Raw genomic sequence first — 26,309 nt, forward strand, 5'->3', positions numbered from 1 at the left:
TGCCTCCTTTTCCTTCACGCTCAGGTCCGGTTCTCTGGCTTGCTGGTTTCCTTCCTACTTCTGGTGGTCACAGTCCTGTTCTCTATTAGTCATTTCCATCCTTTTGGCCCACTCTCCCAGACTCCCATCTCTGATGTCTGTAATTCTGTCTCAGCTAGTTCAAGTTGTGTGCTCACTGAGGGCTCTGTCTTTGTCCACATTGCCTTCAGCATGTCCACTCACGTTTACACTTCCTTGGTTCTGTTTCCTCACCTGAAATAAACAGAAACTAACTGTCACCTTTCTGGAACTTTCCCCAGCCTCTGCCCTTGAGAGTCACCTACAGCTGTCTTACCAGTGCTGGAAGTATAAATCTCTGTTACAATAGCAAGCTGTGCGTAACTCCTGTTCAGCTACACCCAAGTAGCATATTGCTGCTGGGGATACCCCGAGCTGCGAGCTGCTGTTACCCTCTGCCTCAGCAAGAGTGAGCTTTGCTGGAGATTAGGCTTGGCAGCTCCCCGCCACGCCGCAAGGCTCTCCTGGCCCAGACCTTGCCTAGAAGGTAACAACCAGTCAACTCCAGGCTGAGGCCCAGCGGGAAGGCCTAAGGAGGTACTCCGGCTGCAGGGAGACAGTTGGGGCTAGAAAGGCAGCAGGTCCAACCCCCTTGCCAGTGATATTTGGCCATTACAGGTGGCAGTCTGCCCCAGGGGGTGGGGGCGAGATGATGACTGGCAGTAGCCATACAGGCAAGGTGGGCTTAGAGGGTTGGGGGTTCCCCTGGGAGGGGAGACCTAGAGCATAAGGACTGAGGTGGGGCAGCATCTCAAGGTACAGGGCACCGGGGTCCGGGAGGGACATGGGGCCAGAGGCAGGTGAGATACAGGCCAACGGTGGGTGCTCTGAGGCTGAAGAGCTAATTCCCAAGATGACCAGCAGGAGGTGCCACACCAGTGAGTCCGTGAACTGCTACAGCTGTACTCATAGGTATGTTTCTCTTTGCCAAAAAAAAAAAAAAACAACAAAAAAAAAGTCTGCAGGGTTCTTACTCTTCCCTCTCTCCCACAAAAATGAACTTTTCTCTGATTTAAATGAACTAGATGGAGGAAAGCAGCTGATAAAACTACCGCCACATCTCCTGCAGTTAACTAAACAGGCCAATAAGTAGAACATCTGTTTGTTTTTTTGTGCTTTATTCAGTTACACAAATGATCAGCAGGGCAGAATAGATCGAGAGGGAGGGTGTCCCATGGCATAGTTTCCCCCTTTCCACCATGCAGTGAAGGTTCATGTTGCATTTTGTGATTATAAAGAAATAACACAAGAGTGAAACATCCCTAAAGCTCAGCTGTCACTCCGTGGGACAGCAGCACACCGTGATTCTACACAAACTAGGCCCTATAAAGTACCATGCAGAACTAAAGTCAGCAGAGTAGTCCCCTGAAACATGAGTCCTACAAACAATGAACTGTTCCCAGGGCACAGACACTCCTCAGGGAGCCCTTTACAGCTCTGATCAAGTGGGCTGGGCTAAGTCAGTCCCAACCTTGCAGTGAGTGAGAGCAGCCTTGGGGTAGCTCTAATTTATACCAGAGGTAGAGCCAGGTGTTAAACTCCCAGAGCAGGGTGCTGTTTCAAACTGGAGTATTTTATTGACAGTTATGCAAGAATCAAGCAACCAACACACCAGCTTCCAGAATCCTGCTGCTTGAGCATCTCCCAGGAGCTCCACCCTCTGCTGTGACTATGCTGGGCTCACCAGAGCAGTGTCTTCCTGACCTGTCAGCAGACTGCTGGGAAAGGTAACCCTGGCATTCTACCCACTCTTGTGTAAAAGCATGTGTGTTAGCAAAACAGTAAGCTACATTTACACTGTTCTATACAGCATGACTTTTGAGTGCTGCATGCAGTGGTCCCTGAGGAACCACATGCCAGTAGAGGATCCGCATAGCACAGTTTTGCCAGCTTTCACAATGTCATATTTCTTAAGGCCCCAGCTGCTGGAGTCAAGTGAAGATGTGAGAATCTGAGTTTTCATTCCAAGAACCAGTGGTTGTAAAGAAATGCCAGGCAACAGCATGAAAATGAATGCACTGTAAAGGTTCTGGAAGGCAAATAAAAATCAACCCCAAACATATTTTATTTTTAAAGCCACTTTCATGATTGTTGAGGGGCGGGTTGGGGCTGACTCGTGATTGTTGAAGGATCGGTGTTGGCAAAACCGGTTAGTCTAGCAGAACGTTGCTCTGCTCCTATCCTGCCACCTCCTTGCCCCCTGTGATGGGAGGGGGCGTGGGCAGAGGAGGTAGATCCACTAGTGTAGTTGTCTTCACCCAGTGATATCTACAGAGAAGTTCTGGCCAGGGGCAGGCTTCTGGGCAGGACCTGAGTGTAAAAGAGGATCTGGCCCAAGAGCTAGGTCTTAAGCTCAGGAAAAAGGGTTGCTTGAAAATTTTCCATCTATTTTTTCAGTGGAAAATTGGCTTTTCAACTAAACAAGCATTTGCTTGCCATGGAAAATTGTGAGTCTAAGTTTGTTTTTTTTTGCCAGAAGTCTGATTTCCCCTCCCCCCAATGAAATGTCAAACCTTTCCACATAAGAGCCCATGCCCCTGTTTACCAACCAGTTCTTTTCAGGTGGTAAGGGAAGTGCTTGTGTTTTTGGTAACAGATCATGGGCTCCATCCCCACCATCGCTATGCTGTCCATAGATATATTCAAGCATCAACTGATTAAACTTACACTTGCACAGAAATCCCGATTCCAGGAGACTCTAGATAATATGGTCCAGTTATGCCCTCACTTACATAGGCATATGTCACATGGGGCCAACAGAAAGGGATAAGCAAGTGTGATCTAAAAAGAAACCAATTCACCTAAAGAGACCTCTCTAGCTGTTTGCTGTTGTTGACTAAGTGCTGGGCTCAATAGACCTAAATTTCATTTTTGATACTGTGTAGGAATAGTAGTCCCCTTTGTTGGTCTCCCAGTTCACCCCATCTGCTTAGCTGCTGTGGGTTCCCAGCCAGTACATCCCATTCAGGTTGGTATTTTGGCAATTATTGTACCACCAGACTCCTTTAAACTTTTGGCACAGTTACTTGACTGCTGGTCGTTGTCACAGTCTCTGGTTGTAAATGGTATGTCCTTGTGGTAGGATAATGAATCCCTGTGGAAAACAAGTGTGTTCACTTAATAAAAGTCATTGCAGTTCAGCTTCCCATAACCTGGCAGATCAGTTCTGTAGTGGAGCCACTAGCTTCTCCTTTCACCAAGCAAGAGGAACCTCTTGGGGAACAGAGAAGACTGTGGTCATGCTTGGCTTCATTAGTGGAAGGAGGTGAACAGGGGCTACTGCTCAGGTTCTGACCACAGCTGTAGTGGTGTAAATCCAGGGGAACCCACTGAAGTCAATGGGATTCTACCAGACTCACGATGACATAACCCTGATAGGTACCGTCCAGTCTATTTTGGGATTTTAAACTGCCATCCATCTCTATAGTATCTGAGGCCCAAATCCTCAAACATGTTTCGGGACCTAACTCTCATGGATTTCAGTGGTAATTAGTTGCCTAATTCCTTTGAGGATATTCGTCTGTATGTCTACCCAGTAATTCAGAACTCTAGTCAGCTGAGTGAGCTTTGCTGCCTGATCATGTGATCATCGCATGTGCCTTTGCTGCACAGAAACCGATGAAATTATGGACTGATTAAAAGCATTAGGTTGGGTACTAAAATGAGAACTTATCAAAGCACCGTGCGAACAGTATTGCTGTAGGGTCCGGAAGCAGCTGCATTAAGTGACAGACATTCAGGTAGGATTTTCATATATTGGGGTCTGATGGAGAGCTCCCAAATCTCAAACCTTATTACATAAATAATTCCCAATTCTAACCAGGGCAAGTTCCCACTCAGTCCCTTGTTGAATACGTGGCATTCCTGCAGCTCTGGGTTCTCCTCTGGGACCTGCAGCTCCAGCAATCCCAGGGCATCCTTGGAGAACAGTGAGTTTATCAGATCCACGGTGACCCACTATCCTCACCTCTGGGGAAAGAAATGAATGAATAAACAATCTCTGTGACGGACCCAGGCTCTGAAACATTCTGCAATAACTGGGAAGGAAATGAAATCCCCAAACAAGAACCTCAATATTTTCTTCACTTTATTTGAATAGGCTTTATTAGTTGTATGTGTTGTGGTAGTATCTAAAAGTCCAAGACCCCACTGTGTTACACTATGTACAAATATAGAACACAAAGATGGTCCCTGCTCCAAAGAGCTTACAGTCTAAAGACAACTATGAGTTTCTTCAGTTTTACGAATTAAAGAGACATTGTCCCATGGTTGATGCATAAAATTTGCATGGGTTATTTCTTAGCCTTTTGCACAAATAAATGTTAAATGCAGTCACAAAACTTTTTTAAAAGTGGAAGTGGCTTTTTCTATTTGGATGTGATGGAGAATATTCTTGGTTAAACATCAATGAGCTTGAAAGAGTAAAATTAGATTTTCCAGAATGTGTTAATAACTGGAACTAGACAGACGGTGTGTCTGTTACTTTTCCAAAGTGAAATATTTTGTCACCAGTGTATTATGGTGATGGGTGTGTTAGAGAGATTCCAGCAGAAGTGGGGCAAGGCTAGAAGTTAGGAAACTAGTCTGAACTGCACTGCTCTTCCAGCTCTATCAATATATTTAAAAAGTAATTTCAAGGAGCAGCTATTAGTGTTATTTATAGAATAGCAACAGTAAGCAAAGCACTTTACAGAAATGTAGGGAACATGGTCCCTGCTCTAAATAGTGAATACAATGGAGATGAATTAATCAATTCCCAATTCTGCAAAGTATGAAATGCTGTTGCCAACAGATTTCTCTCCCTCACCTGGGCAGGTGTCCTCAGCCTCGCAAACTGCTGCTGCTAGACAGAGTAAAGCAATCAGGGTTGATTGCCCAGCTCTCCCCATGGCTGGTGCTTGTCTCTGCAATGGTAGTGCCACCTCGAGGTCTCACCGCAATGATTTACGCTCTGCAAGCCTTTCATATGCAATTAACATACAGGCCTATTCTCTGCCTCTGACATCTCAGCACCACCCTCCTCTTCTCTGCATTCCAGCCGTTCCCCCTGAGATTCTCATGTTGCAAATTTCCCAGCCCAGAGCTCATTAAATGATTATTTCCAACACGGTCAGACATCAGATTAACAGCGCGAATGGGGGATTAAAAATATTTGCTGTTTTCATCAACTTCACAAAAGTGTTTGATTTGGTTTGGAGGGAAGCATAAAGGAAAGTAGCAAAATCATGACGTTCCAGATAAGATAATAGCAATGATAACAGCTATGTATGAAGACTCCTCCTGTACAGTAAGAACTGGTGGAAAATTAAGCAAATGATTCTAGCCAAAGCCTGGTGTAAACTGAGAGGTCATGGAATCGCCATAACTTTTTGTCCAGTTCTTAAAGTGGACATTAAGAATGTTAGCAGAGTTGACGGCAATAACATTGGATGATCTAGAGTTAAGTTCCTTAATTTATGTAGACGACATTGTGCAACTGGTAGACATATTTGAATTAATGGCACCTGGGAAAATTGGTGAAGCCAAGAAGAAAGTGTCTGCATCTTGGAAAGGGATAATGGATTGTGTTGAAATGTTGCTGCGCTGAAGTTGTAGAGCAAGTAGAATCTTATGTGTACCTAGGAAGATTGATCACTGCTGATGGCTCCGTCAAGATGGTTTAGTTGGTGTTCATCCTGCTTTGAGCAGGGGGTTGGACTAGATGACCTCCTGAGGAAGCATGGCTGGCGTTAGACTCGCTAGGGCCCAGGGCAGAAAACTGAAGCCTCACCATGGAGGACTGCAGCCCGGGGCCCTGAGCTCCAGCAGCTGGGGCTGAAGCCTGAGCAACTTAGTTTTGCGGTGCCCCTTGTGGTGTGGGTCCCCGGGCAATTGCCCTGCTTCCTGCCCCTTAATGCCAGCCATAGATTTTATATGGAGAAAAGCAATTGTTGTGGTACAGGTGGGCCGTGGAGATTTTAAAGCATGTTGGGGAACCTCAGAAACCCTGATCTACAGGGTCTGTGGGTTTTATTTGGTTATTAAGATAATCTTTCGCTGTGTTGGTTTGTAGCGCATCTGGTCTTCAGGTATGCGAGTTTCAAGCGAAGTTTCTCTGGAAATATCAGCTACTACAACAGCTGCAACTTGAGTGGTACTGAACAAATTGTTTTCCTGACTTAAACCTTGCCACAATGACAGATTCATGTGCCCTGAATTGAGATGCGGCTCACACACTTCTACTTTAGACTCAAGGGATTTACAAAATGATAGTTTCTGCTTCTTAGAATATTTGGAGGTCGTTTGAAAGAACAAGAAATCACTTTTTCTTTTCATGCTCTAAAATCAGACCCGTATTTTTATTTATGGCGTTCATTTGCAGACACCACCCAGTATGAGAGTAACTAAGCTGGCAGTGTAGGCCTAAACGAAGTGTGCTTTTTTTTGTGCTGCTTAATTTATCCTTCATTCTAGGGGGAATACTTGAAAAAAAAATGTGGATTTTTCCATGCAGAATCTAGCAGAGATCAGCAAAGCTAGAGTGGGGCCGGGGAGAGGCTGGAGCAGGCCGACACACACCTCTCAGTGTCCCACTGCTTGAGCAGGCTACAGACACAACACATCCCAGCAGCGCTTCGGTCAGCACTGGCGCATGCCCAGAGGCTGTGGCCCCTGCAGGACGGGAAAGGAAACGTCTCCTAGCAGCAGCCAGTGCTGGGCAGGCTCAAACGCGGTGGAGTTTCAAAAGCATTGCAGGGCAGGGGGCCATGGGTCCCCTGGGAGCAGCGGTGATATGTAGGGCGCTCATGTGGGACCAAGTGCCCCCCTCCCCCGATTGGCCTGCTGAGTTGTGGGGCGGGGAGAGGGGCTCTGTCCTCCTGTTGCGCCTGCCCAGCGGGCACGCTTGGCCCCTGTCCCCGGCAGCAGGGCCCAGGCAGGGGGCAACCCACCGCTGCTGCCAGCTCCCCAGCCCAGCTCTCTCAGGCAGCCGCTGTGCTGCGTGGAACAGAGACCTGGAGTGGCCGGTTCCAGCCGGCGTGAGACGTGGCTCCATCCCGCTCTCCACCTGGCCCGACTGATGATGCCTGGGGGGGGGGGAGGCACCATGGGAGAAGGACAGAGCCTCCCCCCAGGCCCCGGAGATAATATGGGGTGGGGAAAGCCTGGGCATAGGAAAGTGGGGGGTGGCTTGGGAGATACGTGGTGCGGTCACGTGCCCTCCCCTTTAGATTGTGCCCCCTCAGTATGGGGGAGGAGCAGGAGTCGTCTGTGCCTGGGAGCCCTATAAGAATTGGGGCTGACGGCCAGGGATGGGGTTAGACACGTGCAACCCGTGCAATGGCAGGAGCCCTGAGGCAGCCAAGGGGCCCCCTGCCATGGCGACTGCGTCGGGTGCTTGTGAAGGTGGGGTCAGGAATCGAGCGGGAGAAGGTAGACGACAGGGGCAGATGAATAGCTGGGGCAGGCTCAGGGCTTCTTGGCCGTACAACGTCTGCCCAGCGCAGGCTGCTGCTGTTGTTGGGGGCCTGCTGGAAACCCGAGGAAGAGCCGTGCCCTGAGCCCCACGGTCCACATTTGAATTTGCCCCGGGGGGGGGGGTAATGGACTCCAAAAGGGTGGCTCTGCTGTGAAGTCTGATGAATGGGACTGGCAATGGCAGAGCCTCCATTTTGGTTGGAGGCCCCCCTGTCTCCCCCCGCTGCCTGCTAGGGCTCTGACTCCAGCTCCGCTGGCAGCAGCAGCTGTGGTTTGCGGCGCTGACTCCCGCGGTAGCAGGTCTGGCTTTGGCAGGAGCCGTGCTGATGGCTCTAGCAGCAGCAGCTCTGGTGCAGGGCATGGACCTGGGTGGGGCGTTGGGATGGGCGGGGGAGCAGAGCAGGAGGTGCAGAAGCAGGGATGGGGGCTGTGGGGGGTGAGGGAAGAGAGAATGTGGGACTTGTGATGGCACATGGGGTCCACAATAAAAGCCTGCACCGAGGCCCTTCTTTTTCTTCCTCTGCCCCTGGCACAGGGAGAGGGAGATGAGGGGAGGGGGTGGGACTAGGGGTCCAGTCAGCATTTGCTCTTAAATTGTTAAATCTTCCGCTGGGAATAATACCAGCATAAAGAGGGGAGATTATGGCCTGTTCTGCCTCACAAGGCACCATGGGCTGGGCGATGGGACTTTCTAGTGCAGGTTTAGCCTGAGATCATCTCAGTGCTCTTCTATTTCCACCCTCACTCTATTTCGACATGACCCTTCTGCAGCTGCAACGCTGCTGGCAGAGGTAGCTCCCCTCTCTTGTACTCCCCAGGGTAGCCAGGCAAATAGTGTCCCCTTCTGCCCAGGGCGCACTCTGCCCACAATGTTCACAACGCAGGGCCAGGCACATTTGGGCTTTAATGCTATTGAACTGTCTTGTGTGTACAAACAAATCTGAAACGTGGAACTCATTGAGCAGCCCTTGCTTTATTGACAGAGGGGAAGGTTCTCCAGAGGCAGACGCAGCATCTGAGGATAATGAGTCCTGAACACCACAGGAAGAATTGCATGGCAGTGGAAGGAGCTGTGGTGGTGCTTCTGGTAATGGAATGAAGAGACAGCAGAGCCATGCAGGAGAGGAGACATAACCTAGACAGAGCTGGCTGACATTTCTCGAATTATGAGCTCTTCTGTGGACAAACAGCCTTTGAAAAAACATGAAAATTTTAATGAAATATCACTGATGTGGTTGTAATGTTTTGTTTGGCAGGAAAAGAAATCATACTTTTTTAATGCACAAAACATAAGAGCTAAAATGGGTTAATTTATATTCCTTTGAAATGAAAACAACTGAAAAATTCAGTGTTTCCCCACAAAACTATTTTAATCTTTTTTTACCTGCTCTAGTCCTAGTGCACTGCGCTGGGTAAGTGACTATGATGATGTCTGCCCCCTCGTGGCTTGTGCATAAAGAAAAGATCTTTAGTGTCAAATTCAGATTAATGTTCATTATGATAGGCCGATAACTGCTATATAAAAGCTCAGTATAATTGGCTACACGGGCCTGATTTTCATCTCTGCCATATTGTAGGAGTAGTTGTACCCTTTGGATGACTTCCAGTTTACCCCATTAGCATAGCTTTCATGGGCTCCTCTCAGGTATAATCCATTCAGGTTGGATGTATGACAATCCCTGTACCACCAGGCCCCTTTAAAGGCTTCAGCACAGTTAGCTGGAGACCAGTCGTTGTCACGGTCGTAGGTTGAAAACATCATGCCGTTTTGCGTCGTTAAAGAATCCCCTGTGGGAACAATTGGGTTTATTTATTACATGTTTTTACAGAGACAAGGTGGGTGAGATTCTCTTCTTGTTTGTTTACGTTTTTACTGTTCAGTTCCCACAGCCCAGCCTGGTGACTCTGCAGTGGTGTTACTAAATTTCTCCCTTTCCAGGCATCAGAAATCTCCCTGGGGTCAGGAGAGAGATTACAGTTCTATTTCTAGTAAGGAACATTTTTCACCAGGCCATATTCTGAGTGTCTCTCCACACAGGATCGGATAGGAAACTCTTCAACCTGTCATGACTTAACTCTAAGACCAAAGTCAAAAAGGTGCTGATCAGGGAACATCTATTAGCTGATTATGCTGCCCTCATAGCCCATGATGAAGATCTGTTACAAGAATTCATGGACCTCCTTTCAAGTACCTGTCAGGCATTTGCTCTCACCATCAGCATGAAGGAAATGGTTGTATTACAACAGAGGGTTCCACAAGATCCTTCAATCGCCTTAAATGCAAACCAGCTAGAAGTAGTCCAAAAGGTTCAACGATTTAGGTTCTACAGTGACCACCAATCTCTCACTGGATGAAGAACTAAATGTTCACATTGGAAAGGCTGCCACCACCTTTAGCAGACTGTCTAAAAGAGGATGGAACAACTCAAAGCTGACCATCAAAATGGGAGTGTGCCAAGCGTGCGTCCTCAGCACTCTCGTGTGTGGTGGGCAAATTGGAAGACGGACGCATACGCAAGGACAAGCAATACGGGGAGCTCTCAGAGGGAACAAGAACATCAGGACATCTCAAACTTCACTATAAAGACACACTCAAGTGAGATATGAAGGGATTTGGAATTGATCCTGACCAATGGGAAATCTTGGCAAGTGATCGTAACAAGTGGTGCCATCAGCTCCGTTAGAGTATCAAAGTCCGTGACAGGAGCTGGCTCCTGCAGCTTGAAGAGAAAAGAGCCCACAGGAAGCAAGCAGCTCCCAACCAAGATAGATATATTTGCAGCAACTGCCAAAGAGCAGGCAAATCTTGGATTGGACCATTCAGTCACAGGAGACATTGCAAACCAACTACATCAGAGGGTGCAATTCCCACTGTCTCTCGTAGATGAAAGGATGCCAAAAAATGATAGTCTGAGTTCAGTTACACCACTATAAATCCGGAGTAACTCATTGTAGTCAATGTGTTCAGTCCTTATGTGTCGTGAAATCAGTTTGCACCATTGTGATGGTATAATGTGAGCCCAATGTGCTCCTAACACTAATAGCTTAGCAAGGAGTCTGTGGAGGATTCAGGATCATAGATTCACAGAATCATAGAAATGTCGGGCTGGAAGGAACCTTAAGAAGTCATCTAGTACAACCCCCTAGGCAGAGGCAGCCCCAAGTAAATCTAGACCATCCCTGACAGGTGTTTGCCCAACCTGTTCTTTAAAACTTCCAGTGATGCGGATTTCACAACCTCTGTTGGAAGCCTATTCCAGAGCTTAATTACCCTTATACTTAGAAATTTATTTCTAATATCTAACCTAGATCTCCGTATTACAGATTAAGCCGGTCACTAATTGTCCTACTTTCAGTGGACATAGAGAACAATTGATCACAGTCCTCTTTATAACAGCTCTTAACGTATTCAAAGACTGTTACCAGATTTCCCCCCCTCAGTCTTGTTTTCTCAAGACTATACACATCACCAGTTTTTGAACTTTTCCTCATGCGTCAGGTTTCCTAAATGTTTTATCATTCTTGTTGCTCTCCTCTGAACTCTCCAACTTGTCCTCATCTTTCCTAAAGTGTGGTGCCCAGAATCGGACACTGTTCTCTGGCTCAGACCTCACCAGTGGCTTTTTTCTGTTCCTTCCTAGGTGTAACTTATTTTGTGCCTTAATCTTTTTGATGTTGTCCTTACATGGATATGCTACTCTTTTGTACCTCTCCTTCGCACTTTGTCCACGTTTTCACTCCTTCCTTTCCTTAGAATAAAGACATCTGTGATTTCATGAACACTTTCACCCAAATTGTCTTCCACCTTCAGATTCGCTACCATTTCCTCCCTGTTCGTCAGAATTAAGTCTAAGATGGGTGGTCCCCCCCCGGTTACTTCCTCCACAAAACGGTGTCCGCAATACATTCCAAGGACTTCCAAGAAGTTGTGTGTTTTCTTTATTACTTTTCCAACAAACGTCTGTGTAGTTAAAGTCCCCCATTACTATATTTATTATCATTTTTTTCTTTACCCAGAGACTATCAGTTGATCTGCCTCTCATCTACTCCTGCAGCAGAGAACAAGTGTACATATTCTTGCTGTATAATTCAACACCTTCTCCCTTTTTACCTTGCCTGTCCCTCCTAAACAAGCTATACCCCACTATACCAATATTCCAGTAATGAGACTCATCCCACCAAGTTTCTGCAATGCCACTTAAGTAGTAAATTTACAATTGTACTAATCCTTCCAGTTTATTCCCCATCCGCCTGGTATTTACGTATAGGTATCTGAGATGTTGAATATATTCCTCTACTGGTTACCCTCTTCTTCCTCCTCTGACCCTACATACCCCCTCCCCAAAAAAATCTAGCCCTCTGTTAAGGTGGCCCTTTTTTATGCTTAGCTGTTGGCTTTTGTTCCCTGCCCCTTTTAAACCTACTTAAAAGCCCTTCTCCCTAGGGGGCTTGTGGGTGTGCCTGAGCAATCCTGCAGTGGTGTGTAGCAGACTCTGCATGCCACAGAATATTCCTGTCTCTGGTATCCATGAGTCTGGATGAATAGTTTGCCTGAAATGGGGCTTATCTACCCACCCAGTGACTTGTACCAATCCTGGTGTGCCTACTTAGTTTAATTCAGATATTTCTATGGGGCATTAAGATCTAATTCAGGAAAGCAACCCAGCAGTAGCTGTGCCTACCTCTGCTTGTTATTCTGCGTTCAATCCCTCACTCGGCAGGATATCCCTATTATACTATATGTTCTGTTGTCACTTGACCTAGTGTTTCTCCTCTAATAGTTCAGCAGGAGAATAACTGATGTTTCCTGACAGACATGACCTCCACAGATTACCTCGCCTTTTGCTTCTGCCATTGACTATTCTGCATCACTTTTGCTTTCCATTTTTCCATGAGCTCAGAACCTACCTGCAGTGCCATTCACAAAGGGTCCAACTATCAGCGTGTATGTCTCAGCCTCTCTGGCAATTTTGAACGATGAGAATGTAGCAAATTCATAGTTGTTGTCAAAATCTCTGAGATCGATGCGAAGCTCGTTGGGAACTTTAGAAAACAATTTGAAAGCAAAATGTTCAGCACCTTCCATTAGTGTTTATTACTGTTATTGAATGTTTTTATTGCAGAAGCCCCAAAAGGCTCCACACACAAATCAGGCTCCCTTATGTTGGGACCATTATGATCATCTAGTTTGAATTACCTGCATCACACACATCACAGAATTTCACCCACTGATTCTTGAATCAAGCCAAATATATTCGTATTGACCTTTATCAATTCGATTTCCATCCACCAACCTGACCTCCCTATTAAAAACCTGCTCCATGTTATGCTTTGCGAAGGTAGTTCAGAATCGATGACCTCATCCAGGCTGTAGTATCCCTTATTGCTGTACTGTGGGCGAACCACCCGAGGACAAAATGCTGCTCCAGGAATCATGACTGGATTCACCCCATCTACAAGAGGATTACTGGTTTCAATAGCTTTGTGTTGCAGGCCTGGCCTGTAAGGAACAGGAAGGGGTGTCTGCAGCGGAAGTGTTACCTCTACCGATTAGTACAACTCTATACCCTGTGTTCGTGGCTAAAGTGTGGGAACAAAACTTGGTGGAGAAGGTTGCTGTAAGGAAAAGAATGCATCAGTGATGTCTTTACCAAGGAATGTTAACAGATGGATATTTTCGTTCCCCAGCCAGAATTCTGACAGCTGGCTGCCAAAACCTCTTTTGTATGTATTCCAGTCACGGAAAAAATCCACAGAGCCATCCACCCGTCTCTGGAACACCTGCAGGGAAACAGGAGGTTCTTAGTTGGGAAATCCCACATTGTTTTCCATCCTACATATAGCAGAAGACCAGAAACTCTGAGACTGTAAATCATTGGATAAGATTTAACGTGGTCAGATGTATTTCAGCCTCAGGTGACTATCGCAGAGGGAGGCTTGTCTCAGAGGATCATATTAAATCTTGGCAGCAAGAGCATTAGGTTAAAGGATCACAAGGTCCAAAATCTACAGCACTGGACAAATGTCCTCTCAGACAGGATCTTTTAGACTCTAAAGCTCCAGGTTCCCTCCATGGAACCCATTGTGATCACAACCAAGTTATCGCCAGAACCAAGGACTAGGAAGGATTAGAAGGGCTCAGGAAGTGTCTCTGTTTTTATTTCAGCTAACCATGAGGAGCTAACAGCTTCAGAGCTTCTGTCCTCATGCTTTTCTGCTAGCTGCAACCCACTGGCTAAGGGCCACCTCCCATTCTTGGGACAGTAAACTGTTTGCAAAAAGAAAAGGAGTACTTGTGGCACCTTAGAGACTAACCAATTTATTTGAGCATAAGCTTTCGTGAGCTACAGCTCACTTCATCGGATGCATACTGTGGAATCTTCTCCACAGTATGCATCCGATGAAGTGAGCTGTAGCTCACGAAAGCTTATGCTCAAATAAATTGGTTAGTCGCTAAGGTGCCACAAGTCCTCCTTTTCTTTTTGCGAATACAGACTAACACGGCTGTTACTCTGAAACCAGTAAACTGTTTGTTGTTCAAGGAAAAAACATCCAATGAGCTTCATTATGCTCTGTTCTTACAATCCATCCTCCGCCATCTGTGTCCATGTCACACAGCACGGTCATGGCTTTACAGTCACTAGGGTAGATGGTGTACCAGCCGCTCATGCGGATCCCTCTAGCTAACAGCTCCTTGCAGTTCTTTGCTCCTGGTTGAAAGAAGAATTTAAATATGTAAATTAGTTGTATAACTCTCCTTGGAATAGGGATTCATGGGCTGCTTTACATTGCACTGAGGGCCAGATCAATTGCAGAATCAGGAAACTGGAAAAGAATCTTTGAGTCACCATCTCCTCTCCTCCCCACTGTACTGTTTGGGAATTGGGTAGTATCCCTTTAAATAGAACTCAGAGGGATCACACACTATCTTTGGAAGCCTACCACAGCAGTGTATGTACCTAGCGAGGCTTTCCATACTCTCTGTAGTTAGCAAACCAAATGATTTAGACTCCAGTGTACCAGTCTGGTTTGTATTAACTTTGTTTGGAAGAGGAAAAGATGCAACCACCTGCCTAACCCCATCTGTTCTGTGTGAGACCAGCTCAACCTGAACAGGGGATTGGCTCAAAGCATATTAAAAACTCATGGAAATTGAAATGTGCACAAAGATTTTTACTGTAAGTCCCCATGCAGCCATTTTGAAATCTCTGTGAGTAAGAAGGGCTTTGGGTTATCGTGTGACTTGCGTGAGCATTCACCCCCCAAAAAATATCAGATACTCACAGGAATATTCACATCACAGTTTGTAAGTGAACCCATCAGCTGAAATGTATTTCCACAAAAGATTCACTGGCTAATTGCTAACAGCAAAACACCTTCATTTTAAAAGATCAAAGTCTCCTTGCTGATAGTTTGAGAACAGCAAATGGTGAAAATCACGTGTGTGTGTGGGTGGGTAGTGTGGGGTGGTTTTTTTTTCTTTTCTTCAAATTTGTCTATCTCTAATGGTTTTTGATGTTTGGGTCTCTGGATGGAATAAGATGACATTTAGTGGTCTTAAGAAACTCACCTTTCTTACACTGTCTTTCTTCCAGGTCTTTCTCTGCTAGTCATGAAAAGAAACACAGTAGAAAGTGAAATGGAACCAGAAAACGTTCTACTGTCTTTTAAACTATGTAACTGGCCAACAGTGACAGCTGGGATAGCAAAGTACTCGTTATCTTGAAAATGCACAAGACAGGTTTTTAATTGTGAAAATCCAAGTGCTAATGGATTCACACACACCTCTGATCTGAGCCTTCCAGCCTGAACCATCAGGATAGCTCTCATTAGGTAGCTAATGCTATTTTATAACCCTCTCATGAGGCTCCTACTTGCAGGGCTAAGAATTGGTCCTTAATAGACAAAGTTAATTGCTGGTCAGTTCGTAGGAGCAATGCCCACTAAGTCAGGGGAGTTGCATGTGCTTACGCTAGCTGTAAATTTGACTCAATATTCTTTTTAAAAAAATTCCAAGCGACAACGGGAGAATAACAGTTAAATAAAATTCTGGTAAAAAAAGGGTCATTCCTTTAACTGGACATATAAATAGGATCCATTTCTTGTGATTCATACTCCCTACTCCTGGTATGTGGGAAATATAAGGAGGGGTAGGAGAAAGTAACCTTCTCTAGGATACACCTCCAGATCTACAGATTTCACTTACATTTCAGCTGTTCTCTCTCATACCAAAGGTCATCTGGCTAGTGTTGTTCTGGATGTTACAACACATGGATGACCACCTGTTTTTATAGGCACAGCTATTTCTTTCTTTATAGAGCCCAAATCTTACGGGAGGATCAGTGAGTTTGATATTGTGGACATGGTAACTATTCAAGAAACAAGCTTCTTCAGCCATTTAATTTTTAGTGCTGCAAAAATGGAACTGAAATGATGTGTTCAGTATAAAGGAGAGTGCAGAGGGTCTCACCAGGTGTTCCGGGGACTCCTGTAGCTCCCGGGGCTCCTTTATCTCCTAAAAAAAAGAACTCAGAATAAAATCCTTGTTTTACCTGGAGGTCACCTCCATAATTCACCATCTCACTACAGCAATCGCTTGGGTTTAATTCTATGGAGGGGCTAGTTCAAGGCCTATTTACCAGCTACACTCCGCACAAATCTGCTAAAGTTGGCGTTTTGTGGGACTTAAGTGATGCATGTTGCCAACTCTCAGGATTTGGTCATGAGTCTCATGATAATTATTGTTTTCCTTAAAGCCTAAGCTCCTGGCGTCAAGTGGATATGACATGATTTCAGCCTTTGGTCTTAAAGAAAAAGTAAGTTTCTAGCCCTCAAAGCTACAGTGAAAGCTTCAAAATGTGACCCCCAGTGCCCCCTAAATACTCAAAAAGCAGAAGGCAAATAAAAAGAACACCAGATCTATTATTTTTACAAAAAGAAAAGGAGTACTTGTGGCACCTTAGAGACAAAGGTGCCACAAGTACTCCTTTTCTTTTTGCGAATACAGACTAACACGGCTGCTACTCTGAAACCTGTCATTATTTTTACATAATCTCATGATTCTAAAACCAGTCTCCGGATTTTTTATGAACCTAACTTAAGTTTTGGGGTTGGCAGTAGTGCATTTATCTTATCTTGTCTTCTGCATTGACTGAAATGAAATAGGCTTAGCCTATGTCTACACTGCAGTTGAGATCTATTTCCTGTGACTGCATTGGACCTCATGACATATCAGACATTATACTTAGAGCTGGATGAAATTTTTCAAGATAATATTTTATGCAGAATTTTGAAATGTTCCAACTCTTCATTTTGGAACAACGCTGTGTTTTGTCATTTGGCTATTAAACAAAAAGGGGACATTCTTGTTTAACCAGAACCAATTTCATTTCAGCTTTTTTGTTTCACAAGAAGCTTGAAGGAAAACTTGTATAATGAAACGGGGCAGGGGGATTGTTGGTCCCAATTCCTCTATCACCGTGAATAGCACCATAAAGTGCCCTGCTCTGAAGTGAGAAGAATCATCTGAGGTCTCTCACCTTTCGCTCCAGGGTGGCCAGCAGGACCTCTTTCTCCTGATTGAACAAAAAATAAGTAAGTAAAGACTGATCAGAGATAGCGAGATCTTGACACTGGATCAGAACTGAAGTTCTGTTACAATAATAAACCCTTTATTGTCAAATATAGAGTGAGGGGAAGTTATGGTGGTTTTTGGAGCCCAGATATTATAGAAATTGGTGTTTTATAACTAGCTCTAATTGATATTTGATTAAAAACTTATTTCCTGTTCTTAGGTCACCTGTAGGAAAACACAGTTCTCTGCCCTTTGTTACTTTACCTTTTGGGCCAGTTTTCCCCTCCTTTCCGGGGATCCCCGGAGGTCCCCGTTCTCCTGCAAACACAGAAAACTGACTGAATATTTTCCAAGGTAGCATAAATACTGAGTACATAATCCCCACCCACCGCCCCAATCTGGAATTACAAGAACTCATCTGTGTCGAAATTCAAAGCCTGTATCTGCATCTGGCTCGCTGAGTCCCTGATCTCACATCAGGATTCCCTAGCATGGACTCTTACATGGAGGCCCATTGAAGTCAAAGGGACAAGCATATCTTGCTGCCAGGTGAGAACCAAAGCTGATAAACAACCATTTTATACATGCTACCATTAAAAATGTCATGGCTCCTGACAATAATCATGATTTGCTCTTCTCTGTACCCCTCATCCAAACTTCTCAGAGCGCTTTTCACAGATCAATGAAATGTGCCTCAGATAACTTCTGGGAGGTAAAGGACCATTATCGCCATTATATAGAGGAGAAACCTGAGGCTCAAAGAGAGTGACTTGACTAAGGTGACACAGCGAGCCAGTGATAGAGATGGGGAAAGAACCAGAGGACTTGGTTTCCAATCTGACACCCCAAAGGGAATGGACAGTATTTCAGAGCTTGGTTATTCTGAAGCTCCAATCCCTTGCCATAGGATATGGGAGATGCCATGTGAGTTAGCCAGAGTTTCCTCATATCAGGTTTGAGGGGAATCTCCAACGTCTGAGCATATTACAAAACTAATTCCCATTTACATCAGCACCAGTCATGTCTGATTCCCATTCAGTGCCTGGGAACGTACCTTTCATTCCTACATTTCCTGGGTATCCTCTGGGCCCTGTGGCACCTGGAATTCCAGGGAAGCCTTGGAGAATATAGAGTTTATCGGTACTCTTGTGACCCACTAAGCTCACCTCTGGGGAAAGAAATGAACCCATAATCAATTATTGTTTGCTTCTCAGGATCTGAAACATTCTGCAGAAATCTAGAGGGATAAACCCAGCAAATGAGAGCCTAGATAGTTCCTTGATTTTCTTTTCTCTATTAGTGGTAAATTCAACATTTTCTTCAGTTCTTTGCATTTCAGAGACAATAGACTAATATTAAAAGTTGGGGGTTGTTACTATTAGTCTTTGTTTTAAGTTATAGTGGAAACAAAAGTTAAAAAGATGTTATTAAATATTTGTATTCAAAGAAATCACTTCACACTTAATTTTGATGTACACATCCCTCTGCAATGTTTGCAACCTGACCATTGCAGCATTGTGTCAGTTCATGAGAATCTTTCAAGGAAATTACCTACAGAGAAACAGAAGCCCTGGAATGAGTTACCTAGGGAGGTGGTGGGATCTCCTTCCTTAGATATTTTTTAAGGTCAGGCTTGACAAAGCCGTGGCTGGGATGATTTGGTTGGGGATTGGTCATGGTTTGAGCAGGGGGTTGGACTCGATGACCACCTGAGGTCCCTTCCAACCCTGATATTTCATGATTCTATGAAAAGTGGAATGAAATGCAGAGGAAAAACAAATAGCTGCCATTCAGTGAAGAAATTGTGAAAAAGTAAAATAATTTAAAAAACAGTTGTTCTTACAAGCGCAGGAAATACATTTTAAAGAACTAAATATGTTTTTTAACCTAACAGCCCCTCCCTATATTGTACACATTGTGAGATTTAAAATTATTTATAGGGACATCAGTGGAGAAAAATAGGGACATACCGGTCAGCTCTGTTGATGTGGAAATTTTTGAGGTAACAAAATGTGGACATGGGTAATATTGCCTGTGATATAGGAACTCTACCTCCTAATCTGGAACATTTGGGCATAAATTGTACATAGAAACTGATTTTGAAAATGATCATGAACGTAAGGAGATGAACCATGAAAGCAGTACTGCTCTGAAATAATACATTAATTTATGCATAAGATGGCAGAGCCTGTATTCAATCCTTGTTTAGCAAACCACGCATTTCCTTCAAAGAGACCATTAGCCTGAATGAAGTCTCCACAAATTTGACTAAATCTTGCATAAGGATCACAGGATTTCATGATGAACTAAAATAAACCTTCAAATGCTGCTGGATTCTCAACCCAAAGCGCAGAAATGAAAGTGTTGACATGGAAAGAGTTGTATAGTGGATTTGCAGTGATAGATACACAACAGTTGCAATTTTATAAATAATCATCTTAATTTGGTAAACATGAATTTTTAAAAGCAGAAGGATCTTAAATCACAGGCTCACTCTGAGCTTTGAAGATTGAGATTTTATTTTCCAGAATTTAGCTCATCTGCCTGTGTGGGTCGGTCAGTCACCAGATTAGAAAGGCTTTGGCCCCAATTTGCAAAGGAGATGGGAGCTTTAGACAGAGATTCCAGCAGCAACATAGGGAGGTTAGAAGATAGTAAATGAGCATGAGGGAGAAGAGGTCAAGTCAAATTTTGAAGAATCTCAATGGAGACAAGAGACAACGTTTTCACAACATGATTTGCAAAAACTGTGTCCTATTTTCTGAACACCTCTCGTCTGTGTTGTGCTCTTCTATTGATTAATTGATTGATTAATTTCTACAAAGGAATTTTGTACAAAGAAGCTGTTCTTTTTATCATTTTAAAAGCACCCTGAGCAGACAAAGCACTTTATAGACGTGTAGGACAACAAACATTCCTGAACAGTTCCCAGTTCTCCAGGGTCCAGGTTGGCAAGAGCCACAGCATGAAACGCTGTTGGGAACAGGATTGTCTTTCACTCACCTGGGCAGGTGTCCTGAGCCTGACAAACCGTTGCTGCTAGACAGAGTAAAGAGAGGAGAGTTTTTTGAGCAGCTCTCCCCATGGCTGGTGCTGGTTTCTGCAAGGACAGCTCCACTTGTCTTCTCACCACCTTCTCCTCTCCTTTAGTATTTCAGTCCCTTTAAGCCTTTTATATGCAATAACAATAGAGCCTAGAGCAAATAAAACTCTCTGCCTCTGGCATCTCAGCGCCTCCTTCCCACTCTCCACATTCCAGCAGTTTCCACTGGGAATTTTATGCTGCAGCGGTCACAACTGGAGCTGATTAAATGGCCTGATAGGACACGTTCAATACTGGACTAGCAGCCGTTGCTTCCTCCGCAGAGCAAATGCAGTATCGTGTAATGAGGATTACTGAACGGAGCCAGTCTGAATTTTTCCTCACAAAGTTGATTCCTGTTTATGTGTCTTCTGAAATAGTAAAATAGGGTGCCAAATAATGAGCCCAAACTGACTTTCTCCATCCTGTCGAAGCCCCTTGTTGGCTTCAGTGGGAACCTTTGGGAGAACAAGGAGAGCAGGATTGGGTGGATTTACTAACCAACTGCTCTATTACTATTATGTCTATGACAGTAGCCACAGGAGGCCTCGTGTCAGATTGGACCCCCCTGCGCTGGGTGCTGTGCAAACCCCCAGTAGGAGCCAGTCATAGAGGGATTGGTTCCAAGACCGGAAGTGACCATTGTGATCATCTCGTTTGACCTCCTGTATAACGCAGGCCACAGAACTTCCCCAAAATAGTTCCTAGGGCAGAGCTTTTAGAAGAACACCCAATCTTGATTTTAAAATGGTCAGTGATGGAGAATCTAGCACAACCCTTGGGAAATAGCTCCAGTGGTTAATCACGCTCACCTTTAAATATTACACTTTATTTCCAGTCTGAATGTGTCTAGCTTCAACTTCCAGCCATCTCTGCCCCAAAGACTTCACGATCTAAGCAGCCAAGACGAATGAGTGATGGTGGGAAATAATTATTATCCAGATTTTTGCAGTGTTATGTGTGCCTGTGTCATAGAACTAATAAATAATAATGATGCATGCCCAGGCCATATCTGCTGATATACCACTGCTGCATTTTCCTACATGTCCATGTGATTTTTCAGTGACTGCTGCACGGCAGATGCTCCAGATGGCAGATCACTGCCAAGGTTCATTTCTTTATGTGCACATGTGTTTGCATGATTCCAGTCTGTACAGCAAGAAGGCAGCTGCTATTCTGGCTGTGTGCAACAGATATTTCCTCTCTTTGCACTGGGGAAGCAGGATGACACTTCCCACTGTGGTATTGTGGTTTGTAATTGGAATCAGAGATCCAAAGCTGCAAAAGAGAATATTGGACGATATGAATAAAGCCGTAAGATTGTGTCAGGCAGCAGAAATCATTCAACAGCATAAAAATAATAGAAGGAAAACAGAACACTGCCACACTGGATAGAGTGACGTGAGAGACAAAAAACTGGCAAGCAGTCAGTCAGTACAAAACAACAGAGATGCTTGAAAAATGCAAAGCACAAGAGTTTGTAAAAACTTCAAAGATTGCTCAAGATGTGGACAAAAAATGACCTCAACAATGCCCAGCTTTTGGTAATTGCTGCAATATTTGCAAGAAATACAGTCATTGTGCCAAAGTCTGCAACCAGGTTCAGCAACTGCGGAAGAGGAAGCAAAGCCTGTGTGCTTATGCAGTCACCCAGGAAGACAGCACAGATAATAGCTCAGAAGATCCATGTAGGACAGGGATGGGCAAACTATGGCCTGGGGGCCGCATTCGGCCCTTTAGACATTTTAATCTGGCCCTACAGCTCCCAGTGGGGAGCGGGCTCTGGGGTTTGCCCTGCTCTGCATGTGCTGGGGCTCTGCGCAGCTCCCGGAAGCAGAGGCATGTCTGCACTCCAGCTCCTATGCACAGGGGCAGCCAGAGTGCTCTGCACACTGCTCCTTTCCCAAGCGCCACACCTGGAGCTCCCATTAGCCAGGAACTGTGAGCATTCATGGCCCTCCATAAAATTTCCATACCCAGATGTGGCCCTTGGGCCAAAAAGTTTGCTCATCCCTGATCTAGGAGCTATATCTGAAAGGAAGGAAGAAACGAATAGGCAATTTCCTTAGACACTAATGGGACTCTTATAACCTACAAATTGTGCACTGATGCTCAGATAAATGCTCTTTCAGATATTAGTGTTAAAAGTTTGAAAAAAAAATAGAGAACATGGCTAGCAAACAGGTTAAACTGAAAGCTTATAATGGGCGACCTCATTCCTACTTGTGTACTACCAGTGACAATAAAAGATCAAACACAGCTGATAAACTTTGAGATAGTGAAAGGGAATAAAGCACCTATACTGGACTTAAAAACATGCCCAAGGGCTGATACAAAGAGTGCACGTGGGAGAGGAAGCAAGGGACACGTTGTCCAGAACATTTGATAAAACTGTAATAGAAACAGGGGTGGAGTCAGACATAGTGCATGTCAGACGGATAAAAAAAGAATTGTCCAGCCTCAGACAGGAAGTGGAAAGAATTTTCTCGGGCAACAGCTAATGATGGGACTTTACAGAGGGTATTAAGGCTATTATTACAGGGTGGCCAGGACATTCCATACCATGTCCCTATTTACAGTTTAAAGCAGAACTATCTGTTATTGATGGCATGTGGCTTAGAGGAAGTAGGAGAGTAGATGTTACAAGCTGACATACTGATTAGTATACAGGAAGGGTACTTGGGTATGGCAAAATGTAAATAAAGAGCAGAGAGAGACTGTACTGGCCACAAATGAACAATGATAGAGAAAACTGTTAAAACGTGTTAAAGATGTCAATAATACCAACTAAACAGAAAAAAGATCCTATGTTTTTACACAATGAACAGTTAAGAGCATGGTATGAAATTGGCATGGATTTATTTACCTATGCTGGTAAAAGCTATGTTTTGATGGTGGATTGTTATTTTCTTTGGCTTCAGTGAGGATGCTGGTGTTAATGCCGTGATCTTCCCACTTGATGCAAAGGATATTCCAGAGGCATCGTTGGTGGTACCTCTATCCCCCAGGAGCTGTGGCCGAAAATGAGGGCCACTTCCGGGAGCGGCGCAGGGCCAGGGCAGGCAGGGAACCTGCCTCAGCCCCGCTGTGCCGCTGGACTGTTAGTGGCCGATATCCCAGTTTGGCTGCAGGAGGGTTGGCAACATTAGGGAGCCTGAGATCGACTGTCGATCATGCTCTACCTGTTGGTGACCACTGCTGTAAAATGAAGATGAAAAATGGAGGTTTGTAGAAAAAAATGAAACTGTCCACCTGGCTTATCACATTCATTGTCCTGGCAAGGACCAAGCTGTACAAGCTACGCAATTGCTCCAGTGATAAAACTGAATCTTGAAAGTGCCTTTTGTCACTTGGGACCTTCAAACCTATTTTCACAGGAAGACTCCTCTGGCCTGTTTCATAATTGACCTACTCATAGGTAAGGTCTTAGATTTTTCTCCTTTCAAGGTCATCTACAGCAGTGGATCTCAATCAGGGGGGAGGCCGTGAGCTGGTTTCAGGGGGTCCGCCAAGCCTGGCTGGCGTTAGACTCGTTAAGGCCCAGGGCAGAAAGCTGAAGCCTCACCATGGAGGACTGCAGCCCGGGGCCCTGAGCTCCAGCAGCTGGGGCTGAAGCCGAAGCCTGAGCAACTTAGTTTTGCGGTGCCCCTTGTGGCGTGGGTCCCCGGGCAATTGCCCTGCTTCCTGCCCCTTAATGCCAGCAGTAGATTTTATATGGAGAAAAGCAATTGTTGTGGTACAGGTGGGCCGTGGAGATTTTAAAGCAAGTTGGGGAACCTCAGAAACCCTGATCTACAGGGTCTGTGGGTTTTATCTGATTTTAAGATCATCTATGGGAGCTTTTGCTGAGTTGGTTTGTCGTGCATCTGGTCTTCAGGTGTGCGAATTTCAAGCAAAGTTTCTCTGGAAATATCATCAGCTACTAAAATCAGACCCGTATTTTTATTTATGACGTTCATTTTCAGACACCACCCAGTATGAGAATAACTAAGCTGGGAGTGTAGGCCTAAACAAAGTGTGTTTTTGTGCTGCTTAATTTATCCTTCATTCTGGGGGGAATCCTTAAAAAAAAAAAATGTGGATTTTTCCATGCAGAATCTAGCAGAGATCAGCAAAGCTAGAGTGGGGCCGGGGAGAGGCTGGAGCAGGCCGACACACACCTCTCAGTGTCCCACTGCTTGAGCAGGCTACAGCCACAACACATCCCAGCAGCGCTTCGGTCAGCACTGGCGCATGCCCAGAGGCTGTGGCCCCTGCAGGACGGGAAAGGAAACGTCTCCTAGCAGCAGCCAGTGCTGGGCAGGCTCAAACGCGGTGGAGTTTCAAAAGCATTGCAGGGCAGGGGGCCATGGGTCCCCTGGGAGCAGCGGCGATATGTAGGGCGCTCATGTGGGACCAAGTGCCCCCCTCCCCCGATTGGCCTGCTGAGTTGTGGGGCGGGGAGAGGGGCTCTGTCCTCCTGTTGCGCCTGCCCAGCGGGCACGCTTGGCCCCTGTCCCCGGCAGCAGGGCCCAGGCAGGGGGCAACCCACCGCTGCTGCCAGCTCCCCAGCCCAGCTCTCTCAGGCAGCCGCTGTGCTGCGTGGAACAGAGACCTGGAGTGGCCGGTTCCAGCCGGCGTGAGACGTGGCTCCATCCCGCTCTCCACCCGGCCCGGCTGCCGGAGACAGTGACTGATCATGCCTGGGTGGGGGGGGCACCATGGGAGAAGGACAGAGCCTCCCCCCAGGCCCCGGAGATAATATGGGGTGGGGAAAGCCTAGGCATAGGAAAGTGGGGGGTGGCTTGGGAGATACGTGGTGCGGTCACGTGCCCTCCCCTTTAGATTGTGCCCCCTCAGTATGGGGGAGGAGCAGGAGTCGTCTGTGCCTGGGAGCCCTATAAGAATTGGGGCTGACGGCCAGGGACGGGGTTAGACACGTGCAACCCGTGCAATGGCAGGAGCCCTGAGGCAGCCAAGGGGCCCCCTGCCATGGTGACTGCGTCGGGTGCTTGTGAAGGTGGGGTCAAGAATCGAGCGGGAGAAGGTAGACGACAGGGGCAGATGAATAGCTGGGGCAGGCTCAGGGCTGCTTGGCCGTACAACGTCTGCCCAGCGCAGGCCGCTGCTGTTGTTGGGGGCCTGCTGGAAACCCGAGGAAGAGCCGTGCCCTGAGCCCCACGGCCCACATTTGAATTTGCCCCGGGGGGGTGGGGACTGACTCCAAAAGGGTGGCTCTGCCGTGAAGTCTGATGAATGGGACTGGCAATGGCAGAGTCTCCATTTTGGTTGGAGGCCCCCCCGTCTCCCCCCGCTGCCTGCTAGGGCTCTGACTCCAGCTCCGCTGGCAGCAGCAGCTGTGGTTTGCGGCGCTGACTCCCGCGGTAGCAGGTCTGGCTTTGGCAGGAGCCGTGCTGATGGCTCTAGCAGCAGCAGCTCTGGTGCAGGGCATGGACCTGGGTGGGGCGTTGGGATGGGCGGGGGAGCAGAGCAGGAGGTGCAGAAGCAGGGATGGGGGCTGTGGGGGGTGAGGGAAGAGAGAATGTGGGACTTGTGATGGCATATGGGGGTCCACAATAAAAGCCTGCACCGAGGCCCTTCTTTTTCTTCCTCTGCCCCTGGCACAGGGAGAGGGAGATGAGGGGAGGGGGTGGGACTAGGGGTCCAGTCAGCATTTGCTCTTAAATTGTTAAATCTTCCGCTGGGAATAATACCAGCATAAAGAGGGGAGATTATGGCCTGTTCTGCCTCACAAGGCACCATGGGCTGGGCGATGGGACTTTCTAGTGCAGGTTTAGCCTGAGATCGTCTCAGTGCTCTTCTATTTCCACCCTCACTCTATTTCGACATGACCCTTCTGCAGCTGCAACGCTGCTGGCAGAGGTAGCTCCCCTCTCTTGTACTCCCCAGGGTAGCCAGGCAAATAATGTCCCCTTCTGCCCAGGGCACGCTCTGCCCACAATGTTCACAACACAGGGCCTGGCACATTTGGGCTTTAATGCTATTGAACTGTCTTGTGTGTACAAACAAATCTGAGACGTGGAACTCATTGAGCAACCCTTGCTTTATTGACAGAGGGGAAGGTTCTCCAGAGGCAGACGCAGCATCTGAGGGTAATGAGTCCTGAACACCACAGGAAGAATTGCATGGCAGTGGTAGGAG

The 26,309-nt window shown here is 46.1% G+C and overlaps 1 protein-coding gene across 1 annotated transcript; it reads right to left on the bottom strand.

Annotated features, from left to right (window-relative positions):
• Positions 1-9,052: 9,052 nt before the first annotated feature.
• Positions 9,053-20,171, bottom strand: LOC144276009 (ficolin-1-like). The gene is made up of 10 exons (XM_077835807.1): positions 20,090-20,171; positions 18,141-18,254; positions 17,351-17,404; positions 17,052-17,087; positions 15,983-16,027; positions 15,083-15,118; positions 14,095-14,222; positions 13,164-13,293; positions 12,421-12,555; positions 9,053-9,300 (listed from the first exon to the last, which is right to left on the bottom strand). Exons 1-10 carry the CDS (start codon positions 20,169-20,171, stop codon positions 9,053-9,055), a joined length of 1,008 nt encoding a protein of 335 aa, XP_077691933.1.
• Between the last annotated feature and the right edge of the window lie 6,138 nt (positions 20,172-26,309).

Source organism: Eretmochelys imbricata, chromosome 16 (assembly GCF_965152235.1).
Source record: "Eretmochelys imbricata isolate rEreImb1 chromosome 16, rEreImb1.hap1, whole genome shotgun sequence".
NCBI classification, from domain to species: Eukaryota; Metazoa; Chordata; order Testudines; family Cheloniidae; genus Eretmochelys; species Eretmochelys imbricata.